The 14,627-nt window shown below is 35.3% G+C and overlaps 1 protein-coding gene across 2 annotated transcripts; it reads left to right on the forward strand.

The window, feature by feature from the left end:
- Positions 1-1,157: 1,157 nt before the first annotated feature.
- Positions 1,158-14,217, forward strand: LOC106064168 (uncharacterized). Of its 2 annotated transcripts, XM_056037636.1 has the most exons (3): positions 1,158-1,452; positions 10,805-10,982; positions 12,239-14,217. In XM_056037636.1, the coding sequence occupies exon 3, from the start codon at positions 12,253-12,255 to the stop codon at positions 12,883-12,885; it is 633 nt and encodes a 210-aa protein (XP_055893611.1). In that variant the 5' UTR covers positions 1,158-1,452; positions 10,805-10,982; positions 12,239-12,252; the 3' UTR covers positions 12,886-14,217. The 2 variants fall into 2 exon arrangements, with proteins under 2 accessions (XP_055893611.1, XP_055893610.1); XM_056037635.1 differs by lacking the exon at positions 10,805-10,982 and having other exon boundaries at positions 12,239-14,216.
- Positions 14,218-14,627: the final 410 nt, after the last annotated feature.

Genomic DNA, 14,627 nt, shown 5'->3' on the forward strand with positions numbered 1-14,627 from the left:
TGAATTAGTAAAGTTTAAATTAAAAAAATTAACAGCCTTTTGAAACAGCGAAAAGAACTCTTATAAAGCAAAGGGATTAAACTAGAGTCGCAAGATATCCACTCACTCCTTTCAATGATACGATAGTCCACTTATTTATGCTATGGAACTAGAGTTTATCTTGGCAGAACGTCTAACCTGGATTACCATTAAGTCAGACTTAAAGCATTAATGCTTAAACCTCCATTTAAAACTATTTTTGAAGAAGAACAAATAACAACTGATCCTTACGAGTTCACTTCACGTGCATGATACATTATTGAGGCTCTCTGCCAATGGACAAGCAGCAGTTCATAGAAAGAGATATCCTTCAGAGATATCTGGCGACGGATAGGCCAGACCCTTAGCAAGCTTGCATCTGACAAGACAAGCTCTTACCTGGAACCCCCAAACAAGAGACGTCGGCTCTGACATACATGGCGCCATGATTTGGAAGCAGACGGCAAGCAGATGGACAAGACGTGGGGACAGTTGCAGAGACTAGTCGAGAACCGAGACGCCTGGAAGAAGCTGGTTGGTGGCCTATGCCCTGGCGGGATCACAGCCAGAGATGAGATGCATCGTATGTTATGTTCTTTTAAAGAATATAGATCTATATATACTAACACAGAGAATAAAGTCCTCGATAACTCAGCGATACTTTAATGCCGGCCCTGATTCTCACTACATATAGGCCTATGACAATGTCTAACTACTAACTCTACTTATATAACTACATATACATCTAGACATATATATATATATATATATATATATATATATATATATATATATATATATATATATATATATATATATATATATATATATATATATAACTAACTTCGTAGTTATATTACATTGCTCAAGATTTTCGTTGTGGGGGTTATTGTTACAACTATAACTATAACTTAAGCCTTAAATGCGAGCATAAATATATATCTTCAGTAGATTAGAATTAAAAAAAAAAAGCTCAATCAAGATGCAAAAGACAGAAAGGAATTGAGAAAGACGGTCGACGGATCATATGTGGTGCCCCAGAGACCCAACTAAGGTGACGGTGAATGTAGATCTTTATTATTGGGGATTCCCGTAAATATGCGTTTGCACCGAATTTCACTAACTCGAATAAACTAACGTGTCAGGAAGGGATCTCGATATGTAAATCTAGCTGAATCTAGACCTAGATCAACACATATGTAAAATAGTTTCACTATTACACAGAAATCAGCAAAGATAAAAGACAACATATAGCTCTAATAGTTATGGGTAAAAATGTGGTTAAGAAACAAGTTCAGAGTCTAGATCTAAATTATTTCTAGACCCTGGCCTAGATAGAGATCTATCTCGCCAAGATATAGACAACATGAACATCTTATCTAATCATCTAGAGTGACTAGAGTAGACTATTCTAGACTGACTAGAGAGATCTAGGTAATCTAGTAGTTATGGGTCAAAATGTTGTTAAGAAACTAGTCCAGAGCAAGGGCGGACTGGCTATATGGGCAATCGGGCAAATGCCCGGTGGGCCGGTACTCAAATGGGCCTGTAGGACCACAGATATCTCCTTTTTTTAAATCACGTCTGTATTTTATAAGATAATGGCCGCATAGATGTTACTAAGGCAGCTATTAAATTGTTTAAGGTTTTACAAAAGGGGCTCTCTGAGCGACTTATATTCACTGTATGCACGTGTACAGCTATCGATACATAATCAAACTAGCATAATGATTTTAAGGACAGGTATACCTAGAATGGATGTCCATCATATAATATACAATGTATGGCCGGATGAAATAGAAATGCCCGAGCCGATTGTGACACCCAGTCCGCCCCTGGTCCAGAGTATAAATTATTACTAGACCCTATCTCCCACTAGTTGGGCAACAATAAAAAGGTATAGATCTAGGTCACAAGGTGTAGATCCAGGCTAGGTCACAATGTTTTGATCTAGATCTACGCGATCACAAGGTGAATATCTAGATCTAGGATTAAGGATAGGCCACAAGGTGTAGATCTAGAAGTAGGCTAGGTCACAAGGTGTTGATCTAGATCTACGCTAGATCACAAGGTGAAGATCTAGATCTAGGCTAGGACACAAGGTGTAGATCTAGAGTAGGCTAGGTCACAAGGTGTTGATCTAGATCTACGCTAGATCACAAGGTGAAGATCTAGATCTAGGCTAGGTCACAAGGTGTAGATCTACATGTAGGCTAGGTCACAAGGTCATATGTAGGCTAGGTCACAAGTTGTAGATCATAGATGTAGGCTAGGCCACAAGGTCTAGATGTAGGCTAGGTCACAAAGTCTAGATGTAGGCTAGGTCACAATGTGTAAATCTATTTATCCCGGATCATCTGTTAATTATTTATTTCATTTATTAACCAATACATCTAGATTTCTAGGTTGTGTTAAGTAACAAAAAGTATATAGGCCTAGATCTAGCTCTAACTTCTAGATTGTATATGTTTAAATTTTATTATCTACCCCTGCCATATTTTGTTAGAGACATTTCAGCACAGAAGACTGAAAAAGGAAAGTAAAAAAAACATACAATATTTTTGTAAGTAACGTCTGTAATCTATAAGATAAGTGGAGATACGATAATAAAACCATAACTTAAAAATACTAATAACACAAACTAATGAAATACTCAAAAAAGACACAAAGACAAAGGTACATTTCTTTTTCATTATCCTAGGATGGATTCGTATACGTGCTCCCCATCCCTTATAGCCATTAGAGCATGAAACGGGTTGCCTGATTCAGCCAGTAAAAAAAAAACAATAACTATGATTAAGATGCGCGATAAGATTAACACATGGAGACTTGTAAAGTGTATTTATGTTATTTTTTAAACGACCGTCTGTAATTTACAAAATAAGATATGCAAGAGAAATAGATTACTATTTATAAATATGTCGCAGAATTTACTTTATCTAAAGAACTCGAAACATCGATAAAATCAATTAAGTTACATGCAGTTGTTCTTGTAAAATACACTTGATACTTCAACATAGCCTAGGGTTTAGTCTGTTTACTATTCGAAAAGATATTGTGTTTATTCTATATACCAATAAAAATGTTCAAAAACAACTGGTCAAGCGTGGACAACAGCCGACCCAGTTGTACCTATGTTTCTGTATCTATTCAATTACTTCAGTATCCATTGATTCTATATCCCTTTAGTGTTGTTTTTTTTACCCACCCAGAATTTCCTGTATTAATCCCATTTTTTTTTTTTTTAGAATCTATTGTTTCAGGATCCACTCAGCTATTTTTGTATCTACCCCGTGGTTTCTGTATCTAATCAGTTGTTTCTGTATCCAATCAGTTATTTCTGTATCCAATCAGTTGTTTCTGTATCCAATCAGTTGTTTCTGTATCCAATCAGTTGTTTCTGTATCCAATCAGTTGTTTCTGTATCCAATCAGTTGTTTCTGTATCTAATCAGTTGTTTCTGTATCCAATCAGTTGTTTCTGTATCCAATCAGTTGTTTCTGTATCCAATCAGTTGTTTCTGTAATCAGTTGTTTCTGTATCCAATCAGTTGTTTCTGTATCCAATCAGTTGTTTCTGTATCTAATCAGTTGTTTCTGTATCCAATCAGTTGTTTCTGTATTTAATCAGTTGTTTCTGTATCCAATCAGTTGTTTCTGTATTTAAGCAGTTGTTTCTGTATCCAATCAGTTGTTTCTGTATCCAATCAGTTGTTTCTGTATTCAATCAGTTGTTTCTGTATCCAATCAGTTGTTTCTGTATCTAATCAGTTGTTTCTGTATCCAATCAGTTGTTTCTGTATCCAATCAGTTGTTTCTGTATCCAATCAGTTGTTTCTGTATCTAATCAGTTGTTTCTGTATCCAATCAGTTGTTTCTGTATCCAATCATTTTTTTCTGTATCCAATCAGTTGTTTCTGTATCCAATCAGTTGTTTCTGTATCCAATCAGTTGTTTCTGTATCCAATCAGTTGTTTCTGTATCCAATCAGTTGTTTCTGTATCCAATCAGTTGTTTCTGTATTCAATCAGTTGTTTCTGTATCCAATCAGTTGTTTCTGTATCTAACCAGTTGTTTCTGTATTCAATCAGTTGTTTCTGTATCCAATCAGTTGTTTCTGTATCCAATCAGTTGTTTCTGTATTTAATCAGTTGTTTCTGTATCCAATCAGTTTTTTCTGTATCTAATCAGTTGTTTCTGTATCCAACCAATTGTTTCTGTATCCAATCAGTTGTTTCTGTATCCAATCAGCTGTTTCTGTATCCAATCAGTTGTTTCTGTATCCAATCAGTTGTTTCTGTATCTAATCAGTTGTTTCTGTATCCAACCAGTTGTTTCTGTATCCAATCAGTTGTTTCTGTATCCAATCAGTTGTTTCTGTATCCAATCAGTTGTTTCTGTATTTAATCAGTTGTTTCTGTATCCAATCAGTTGTTTCTGTATCGAATCAGCTGTTTCTGTATCCAATCAGTTGTTTCTGTATCCAATCAGTTGTGTCTGTATCCATTAAGTTGTTTCTGTATCCAATCAGTTGTTTCTGTATCTAATCAGTTGTTTCTGTATCCAATCAGTTGTTTCTGTATCCAATCAGTTGTTTCTGTATCCAATCAAGTGTTTCTGTATCTAATAAGTTGTTTCTGTATCCAATCAGTTGTTTCTGTATCCAATCAGTTGTTTCTGTATCCAATCAGTTGTTTCTGTATCCAATCAGTTGTTTCTGTATTTAATCAGTTGTTTCTGTATGCAATCAGTTGTTTCTGTATTTAATCAGTTGTTTCTGTATCCAATCAGTTGTTTCTGTATCCAATCAGTTGTTTCTGTATCCAATCAGTTGTTTCTGTATCCAATCAGTTGTTTCTGTATCCAATCAATTGTTTCTGTATCTAATCAGTTGTTTCTGTATCCAAACAGTTGTTTCTGTATCCAATCAGTTGTTTCTGTATCCAATCAGTTGTTTCTGTATCCAATCAGTTGTTTCTGTATTTAATCAGTTGTTTCTGTATCCAATCAGTTGTTTCTGTATCGAATCAGTTGTTTCTGTATCCAATCAGTTGTTTCTGTATTCAATCAGTTGTGTCTGTATCCATTAAGTTGTTTCTGTATCCAATCAGTTGTTTCTGTATCTAATCAGTTGTTTCTGTATCCAATCAGTTGTTTCTGTATCCAATCAGTTGTTTCTGTATTTAATCAGTTGTTTCTGTATCCAATCAGTTGTTTCTGTATCGAATCAGTTGTTTCTGTATCCAATCAGTTGTTTCTGTATCCAATCAGTTGTGTCTGTATCCATTAAGTTGTTTCTGTATCCAATCAGTTGTTTCTGTATCTAATCAGTTGTTTCTGTATCCAATCAGTTGTTTCTGTATGCAATCAGTTGTTTCTGTATCCAATCAGTTGTTTCTGTATCCAATCAGTTGTTTCTGTATCTAATCAGTTGTTTCTGTATCTAATAAGTTGTTTCTGTATCCAATCAGTTGTTTCTGTATCCAATCAGTTGTTTCTGTATCCAATCAGTTGTTTCTGTATCCAATCAGTTGTTTCTGTATTTAATCAGTTGTTTCTGTATCCAATCAGTTGTTTCTGTATTTAATCAGTTGTTTCTGTATCCAATCAGTTGTTTCTGTATCCAATCAGTTGTTTCTGTATCCAATCAGTTGTTTCTGTATCCAATCAGTTGTTTCTGTATCCAATCAATTGTTTCTGTATCTAATCAGTTGTTTCTGTATCCAACCAGTTGTTTCTGTATCCAATCAGTTGTTTCTGTATCCAATCAGTTGTTTCTGTATCCAATCAGTTGTTTCTGTATTTAATCAGTTGTTTCTGTATCCAATCAGTTGTTTCTGTATCGAATCAGTTGTTTCTGTATCCAATCAGTTGTTTCTGTATCCAATCAGTTGTGTCTGTATCCATTAAGTTGTTTCTGTATCCAATCAGTTGTTTCTGTATCTAATCAGTTGTTTCTGTATTTAATCAGTTGTTTCTGTATGCAATCAGTTGTTTCTGTATCCAATCAGTTGTTTCTGTATCTAATCAGTTGTTTCTGTATCTAATAAGTTGTTTCTGTATCCAATCAGTTGTTTCTGTATCCAATCAGTTGTTTCTGTATCCAATCAGTTGTTTCTGTATCCAATCAGTTGTTTCTGTATTTAACCAGTTGTTTCTGTATCCAATCAGTTGTTTCTGTATTTAATCAGTTGTTTCTGTATCCAATCAGTTGTTTCTGTATTCAATCAGTTGTTTCTGTATCCAATCAGTTGTTTCTGTATCCAATCAGTTGTTTCTGTATCCAATCAATTGTTTCTGTATCTAATCAGTTGTTTCTGTATCCAACCAGTTGTTTCTGTATCCAATCAGTTGTTTCTGTATCCAATCAGTTGTTTCTGTATTTAATCAGTTGTTTCTGTATCCAATCAGTTGTTTCTGTATCGAATCAGTTGTTTCTGTATCCAATCAGTTGTTTCTGTATCCAATCAGTTGTGTCTGTATCCATTAAGTTGTTTCTGTATCCAATCAGTTGTTTCTGTATCTAATCAGTTGTTTCTGTATCCAATCAGTTGTCTCTGTATCCAATCAGTTGTTTCTGTATCCAATCAGTTGTTTCTGTATCGAATCAGTTGTTTCTGTATCCAATCAGTTGTTTCTGTATCCAATCAGTTGTGTCTGTATCCATTAAGTTGTTTCTGTATCCAATCAGTTGTTTCTGTATCTAATCAGTTGTTTCTGTATCCAATCAGTTGTTTCTGTATCCAATCAGTTGTTTCTGTATCCAATCAGTTGTTTCTGTATCTAATAAGTTGTTTCTGTATCCAATCAGTTGTTTCTGTATCCAATCAGTTGTTTCTGTATCCAATCAGTTGTTTCTGTATCCAATCAGTTGTTTCTGTATTTAATCAGTTGTTTCTGTATCCAATCAGTTGTTTCTGTATCGAATCAGTTGTTTCTGTATCCAATCAGTTGTTTCTGTATCCAATCAGTTGTGTCTGTATCCATTAAGTTGTTTCTGTATCCAATCAGTTGTTTCTGTATCTAATCAGTTGTTTCTGTATCCAATCAGTTGTCTCTGTATCCAATCAGTTGTTTCTGTATCCAATCAGTTGTTTCTGTATCGAATCAGTTGTTTCTGTATCCAATCAGTTGTTTCTGTATCCAATCAGTTGTGTCTGTATCCATTAAGTTGTTTCTGTATCCAATCAGTTGTTTCTGTATCTAATCAGTTGTTTCTGTATCCAATCAGTTGTTTCTGTATCCAATCAGTTGTTTCTGTATCCAATCAGTTGTTTCTGTATCTAATAAGTTGTTTCTGTATCCAATCAGTTGTTTCTGTATCCAATCAGTTGTTTCTGTATCCAATCAGTTGTTTCTGTATCCAATCAGTTGTTTCTGTATTTAATCAGTTGTTTCTGTATCCAATCAGTTGTTTCTGTATTTAATCAGTTGTTTCTGTATGCAATCAGTTGTTTCTGTATCCAATCAGTTGTTTCTGTATCCAATCAGTTGTTTCTGTATCTAATCAGTTGTTTCTGTATCTAATAAGTTGTTTCTGTATCCAATCAGTTGTTTCTGTATCCAATCAGTTGTTTCTGTATCCAATCAGTTGTTTCTGTATCCAATCAGTTGTTTCTGTATTTAATCAGTTGTTTCTGTATCCAATCAGTTGTTTCTGTATTTAATCAGTTGTTTCTGTATCCAATCAGTTGTTTCTGTATCCAATCAGTTGTTTCTGTATCCAATCAGTTGTTTCTGTATCCAATCAGTTGTTTCTGTATCCAATCAATTGTTTCTGTATCTAATCAGTTGTTTCTGTATCCAACCAGTTGTTTCTGTATCCAATCAGTTGTTTCTGTATCCAATCAGTTGTTTCTGTATCCAATCAGTTGTTTCTGTATTTAATCAGTTGTTTCTGTATCCAATCAGTTGTTTCTGTATCGAATCAGTTGTTTCTGTATCCAATCAGTTGTTTCTGTATCCAATCAGTTGTGTCTGTATCCATTAAGTTGTTTCTGTATCCAATCAGTTGTTTCTGTATCTAATCAGTTGTTTCTGTATCCAATCAGTTGTTTCTGTATCCAATCAGTTGTTTCTGTATCCAATCAGTTGTTTCTGTATCTAATAAGTTGTTTCTGTATCCATTCAGTTGTTTCTGTATCCAATCAGTATTTCTGTATCCAATCAGTTGTTTCTGTATCCAATCAGTTGTTTCTGTATTTAATCAGTTGTTTCTGTATCCAATCAGTTGTTTCTGTATTTAATCAGTTGTTTCTGTATGCAATCAGTTGTTTCTGTATCCAATCAGTTGTTTCTGTATCCAATCAGTTGTTTCTGTATCTAATCAGTTGTTTCTGTATCCATTCAGTTGTTTTTGTATTCATCCAGTTGTTTCTGTATTCATCCGGTTGTTAATATATTCATGCAGTTGTTTCTGTATCCATTGTCATTGTATTCATTCATTTGTTTAAGTATCCATTCAGTTCTTTCTGATTTCGTCCAGTAAGTTTAGTATCCATTATTTCTGTATCCATTAAGTTGTTTCTGTATCCATTCAGTTGTTTCTATATTCACCCAGTTGTTTCTGTATTCACCCAGTTGTTTATGTATCTATTCAGTTGTTTCTGTATCTATGCAGTTGTTTCTGTATCTAACCAGTTAAATCTGTATCTATCCTGTTGTTTCTGTATTCACCCACTTATTTCTGTATCTATCCAGTTGTTTCTGTATTCACCCAGTTGTTTCTGTATCTATTCAGTTATTTCTGTATTCACCCAGTTGTTTCTGTATTCACCCAGTTGTTTCTGTATTCACCCAGTTGTTTCTGTATTCACCCAGTTGTTTCTGTATTCACCCAGTTGTTTCTGTATCTATTCAGTTTTTTCTGTATTCACCCAGTTGTTTCTGTATTCACCGAGTTATTTCTGTATCTATTCAGTTGTTTCTGTATTCACCCAGTTGTTTCTCTATTCATCTGTATCTATCCACTTGTTTCTCTTTTCACCTAGTTGTTTCTTTATTTTACTGAAAGAAATGAAATTTAATTTAATTTAAGTTACTAGAGATCTTTCAGGACTTGAACCCACATCCTCTGAATCAACAAAGGTCTAGAAAAAAAACAAGAAAAAAAAACAATACTCGACCTACCCCGTCTTCTCCTCTATAAATAATTCGAGCGTCTATTTCTGGCTGCTTATATCCATACATTTTTTAGGTCAATCAGATCGATGAATTAAACAATGCCAGTAATCCAATCCTAATTTTAATCTGGTGTTGGGATAATCTGATAACGGTGAGGAGGTGAGGAGGTCAAGGGGATTACACGAAACAATAGTCTGCCAATGTCTCCTCCACGGTTCTCATATTTTCGACTGGCGTTTTTTGTGTCTTGAACCTAATTACAAATATTGTGGATATGTGAATTATTTGTGAATGCAATAAAATTTATATTTTGTTGTAGCTTTCGTTAACTTTGTTTATATTATATGTAAACTTTGTATTGCTAAGTGGTGACTTTTGTTATGCAAATATGAATTACATAACATTTCAGAGATGGGGGGAGGTGCCAACAAACCTTGCTACCTTGAGCACCCGGCACATCTGATAACATAGCTGGGTTTTTTTTCGTACAAATCCAAATGACGCCATTCTTTGTACCATCGTTTACCACACAAGGTTCAATGCAAGGGTGAATGCATCTATCCTTTTATTCTAAACATGAAAAATGAAATGTTATCATTGTAGTTATATTTGTATCATCTTTTTTATTTTTATAGTTTCAAGAAAACAGTGTTGGTTTTAAGTAAATGTGAGAACTATTGTAATCAATTATTTCAGTGTTAGTGAATGTAAACCTTGACTTTATAAAACAAAGCTAAGAGTTATTATAAGATCACTGAACATCAAGTTAGAGTACGAAGTCAAAGCTTGAGCGATGTACATACAGTTCATTTATTTTGTGTTCGATGTAGATAGCTTTTCAGAGCCAGATCCTATTCGATGTAATCAATCCCCCGCCAATTCATGAGGTCTAAAAGAAACTAGGAGAGAAGGGTTACAGAGATGTTACTTATTCTGCTACTTTGATGCTCCAACAAATGTTGCACAAAGATGAACATGCTTTCAACTAATGATCTTTATAATAACATGTACTGGATTCAATCCAGCTCTTATAACAGCCATAGCGCAGTGTCTTACGTTCAACTAAAGAAAGTAAGAATAAAATAGAGGTGAAAAAACAAGAAATCGATCGTTTGAGTTTCATCACGGATCAAAGATTTTTCGATTGATTCAGAGATCTCAATCTTGAAATATCTTAAAATATTCTTTTATTTCACTAAGTTCTACAGTCCTTTATTTTCAAAATTGAATTTTATTAGGTGAATGAAAATTCTTCTCGTTTCATTTTGTTTTGTAATGCTCTGCGCTTCAATGATTCTTTTCTTATCTCTTACATTGTTGTTGGCCTCTTTCATGATTAGTGAACTTTAAAAATCGAATTCGCTGTGTTGTTTAACAGTAGACCTCTCGTGTAGCCGTTTAGCGTTTCTTAAATTGTCAACGAGAATTGGGGGTCATTTAGACAGTTGTAGAGATACATGAACCTTTTTATCTCAACCAGGCACATGGCGAGAACTAATCATTTGAAGTTAATTTATCCGTCTAGGATTAGCCAAAAAAAAACAAATGGATAAGGAAATCCGCATGTGTCAAACTAGTCAAAGCCGCCCCCCTCCCAAAAGATTGAAACCAAACAAGTTACTTAAGTTCCACTATGTCAAGATAACAAATAGTCTCATCCGCAGTGTGATACATTACTTGGAACCTTTCTTAATGAGACTTTGGAACCACTGTGACTACAGTATTGTCTAAAGTGCATTCTGTGTGCTTGGGAAATCACAATCACGTAAACAGCATTTAGCTTTCATTCTGTTTGAACTGGTTTTATTTAGTGTTGAGTGTCTTATGTTGAAACATTGGCAGGTAGGTCCTGGACTCTGTACTTATTGTTTTTATCTTGAATCTCTTTTTTTATATTTTTTGACAGAAAGTCACCAATCCACGTTAATAAAGAGGAAAAAAATGCATAATATTGGAGATAGGTGGTCGAGGGACTGATATTTCTGATAAAGATCCGAAGGTCAGGGATTAAGATCCTGATGAACAAAAGAACATTTTATTTTGGATTAGACGTCTGGACTAATGACCATAAGAGTTTTTTTTTAGTTTTACAATTACTTGTTCTTAGAGAAAGTAGCGAAACAAATCAGTTGAAAGATTTGTGCAGATACAAAAGTGAAGTTGAAAGATTTGTGCAGATACAAATGTGAAGTTGAAAGATTTGTGCAGATACAAATGTGAAGTTGAAAGATTTGTGCAGATACAAATGTGAAGTTGAAAGATTAGTGCAGATACAAATGTAAAGTTGAAAGATTAGTGCAGATACAAATGTGAAGTTGAAAGATTAGTGCAGATACAAAAGTGAAGTTGAAAGATTTGTGCAGATACAAATGTGAAGTTGAAAGATTTGTGCAGATACAAATGTGAAGTTGAATGATTTGTGCAGATACAAATGTGAAGTTGAAAGATTTGTGCAGATACAAATGATGACTGTCGTCTCGATGGTCCCAGGTTCAAACCCTGCCCGCCGCCACCCTCTGCCGTCCTGAGGAAGATTTAGGCCAGGATGTAATCAACTTTCTGTCTGGCAGCAAGCAGATTAACTTCTGCTTAAAATAAAATGCCGCAGTAATTAGTTCTTACATTGGTGACTCAGCTTCATCTTGTGTGGTAAGCGATGGTACAAAGAATGGCGTCATTTGGATTTGTACGAAAAAAAACCCAGCTATGTTATCAGATGTGCCGGGTGCTCAAGGTAGCAAGGTTTGTTGGCACCTCCCCCCATCTCTGAAATGTTATGTAATTCATATTTGCATAACAAAAGTCACCACTTAGCAATACAAAGTTTACATATAATATAAACAAAGTTAACGAAAGCTACAACAAAATATAAATTTTATGTTGCGTTTTTATACCCGTTTTAGCGCTCCTTACGCTCCGGCGTCCATCCCACCCCGCCTCCTCTCGGTTGATATAATTAAATGCTGATATTTGTAATAGCGTGCCTCAACTATTCTTGATAGTAAACTTATGATTTTGTTACTATTGCTTTTAACTTCTATTATAACATCTCGACCAATACGTATCACTTCTAATAGTTTCCTTCACGTTACTTTCAGATCTCAAGGAAACTATGACAACCAACCAACATGTCTCCTCGGCTTTCGAGGTCAAGATGAACGAGCTCGACCTCCTGAAATCACAATTCTCCAAGCATCTTCGAAGTTTAAATGGTCTGAAGTTTCAGTACATGGATTGGTTCAATAGACGCCATAAACACTTTGGCGAGCTGCTGACTCTGGTTCACATGAAGTTACCTTGCATCATGCCTTCCAGATTCGACTGCATTGCTCATTTCCAAAAGTGCCACGACTGCTTGAGTAAAGTCTCCAAGACAAGACTGCCCACAGACAAGTGCCTCGCTGCCATGAACGAGCTACTTCAGTTCTGGCGACGGCTGAAGACGCTGCTCTGCCAAAGCGAGTCGCTTTACAAAAGACTGTGTGAATTCTGCGCCAGCGTTTCTAGATTGAGAGACCACAGAGTCAAACGGCTTGTGGACGAACTCCAAGAGAGGCTGAAAACAGAAGCTAACGACTGCTTTGACTTTGGTCTAATTCACGAAACCAGAGACAATGTCTACACCTACAAAGTGGCTCTACCCTACCAGTGTTTCCACGGATTGCTTTCTCTGACACCTCACCTACTCAAGACGGCCATTGACGTTTGTTATCTAAGTTCTAAAATTCATTTAGAAAAAGCGTAGACCCGAATCCAATCCGATGTTAAACACATGTTCAATATATGTGAGATTTGGGGCTTTCATTATCAAGGCTCAATGTGTATGCATATATTCAGATATGAAAACGACGGACATATGGCACTTTCAAAGAAACTATTTGCACATGAACTTTTTGGACACAATGTTACATATAATTAAACTAACATGGACCAGCTGCTTCCTCTACATTCTTTTCCAAAGTAAGTCACACTTCAATTATAGTCTGTGAAAAGTTTCAATTTTATTCTCACCGAAACGTTTTATTTATGCTCAAGATAATAAACTGTGGCAAAGAACAAAGCAGCAGCCCATTAAAGTAGATATCATTCAGTGACGCTGGAGATGGACAGGTCACAACCTTTGCAAGCCGGCATCCAACATAACAAGGCAAGCCCTAACCTGGAACCCCCAAGGAAAGAGGAAGAGGGGACGGCCCAGGACTACATGGCGCCGCGATATGGAAGCAGATACCAAGCAGATGGGCAAGAAGTGGGGACAGTTGTAGAGACTAGCTTTGAACCGAGACGTTTGGAGTTAGACGGGACCACAGGCAGAGATGAGATGACATGAAGATGAACTGTAGCTTTCTAAACTTTCTTTCAGTATTAGGAATATTAACCACTTATAAAGCGAGAAATGTTTGGTTGTAAATAAATCAAGCAAGAAATAGGCAGTACCACTGTTTCACAGTTAACAAACTTCCAAGAAACAAAATATAATCCAATTAAATCTGTTTTTGTTTTCAACAAAGATAACTTTCAGAATGTATTAAAACATACACCGAATATTAAAAAAGTAATTTTTTTTTATAATTGTTATCGATATGAGACATTGATAACGGGTCAAAGGTTATATGTTCTCATGTTTTCGATTCTGGTTATTAAGTAAATATTTATTTTTTGTACAAATCTATTTTTGTTTGAGTTTCATACATCGATTTGTACAAACAATTGTTTCATTGATCGAGACTCAAATCACTCAGTATATTTAAAAAAAAAAATGCCAATGAAACCTCAACACCTTCAGTAAAAATAGTTTTATACCACAAATGAAGTTAGTTAAGAAAGTTCTTCCGAGACTGAATTCATTCAAAAATACAATCTCTTCTCTTCACATGTTTGTCTTATCAAGGATGGTCAAACGTTTTCAATCGAACGAGAACTGACCATACTTTGAGGTTCGAGTTTCTCGGCCTTGTTCCACAGAAGCTAAAAGATGTTTTCTGGTATGGAGATCTAGAGTGGTCCCCCTTTCACAAGACCCTTGCTGCCATCTGCTCTCCTCTATTTCAGTTTTTAAAAAAAGCTGGCGCTTGAGCTGAGCGGTTGTGGGGGGGGGGGGGGGGGTATGTTTCGCTGTCCTTTTTAATACATGCATTAGCCGACACAAACTGGGAAAAGAGAAGAGAAAATGGAAGACAGAGAAAGCGTAAATCTTATGATCATAAATGTCAAGGGCATCGACAAAACAAAACAGTCCCTCGATCTAAACCGGGAAACCCAGTACTGAAAGAAATAAAGACTTTAAACATATAAGCTTGTAAAATTTTAACTGAAGATTTTGAGAGCTATTCATGTGTTTTATGTTATTGTTGACATTGTTTTCTAATGTTATTTTTAATGTATAAATTGATACCTTTTTATTGCTAAGTGCTAAACGCCTCATTCATCTTTTCTAAAGTCTGCTGCAAGACTACTGTGCTCACCCCTTATAAAAGTGTTAATAAT

The sequence above is a fragment of the Biomphalaria glabrata genome, chromosome 8 (assembly GCF_947242115.1).
Source record: "Biomphalaria glabrata chromosome 8, xgBioGlab47.1, whole genome shotgun sequence".
Classification (NCBI taxonomy): Eukaryota; Metazoa; Mollusca; class Gastropoda; family Planorbidae; genus Biomphalaria; species Biomphalaria glabrata.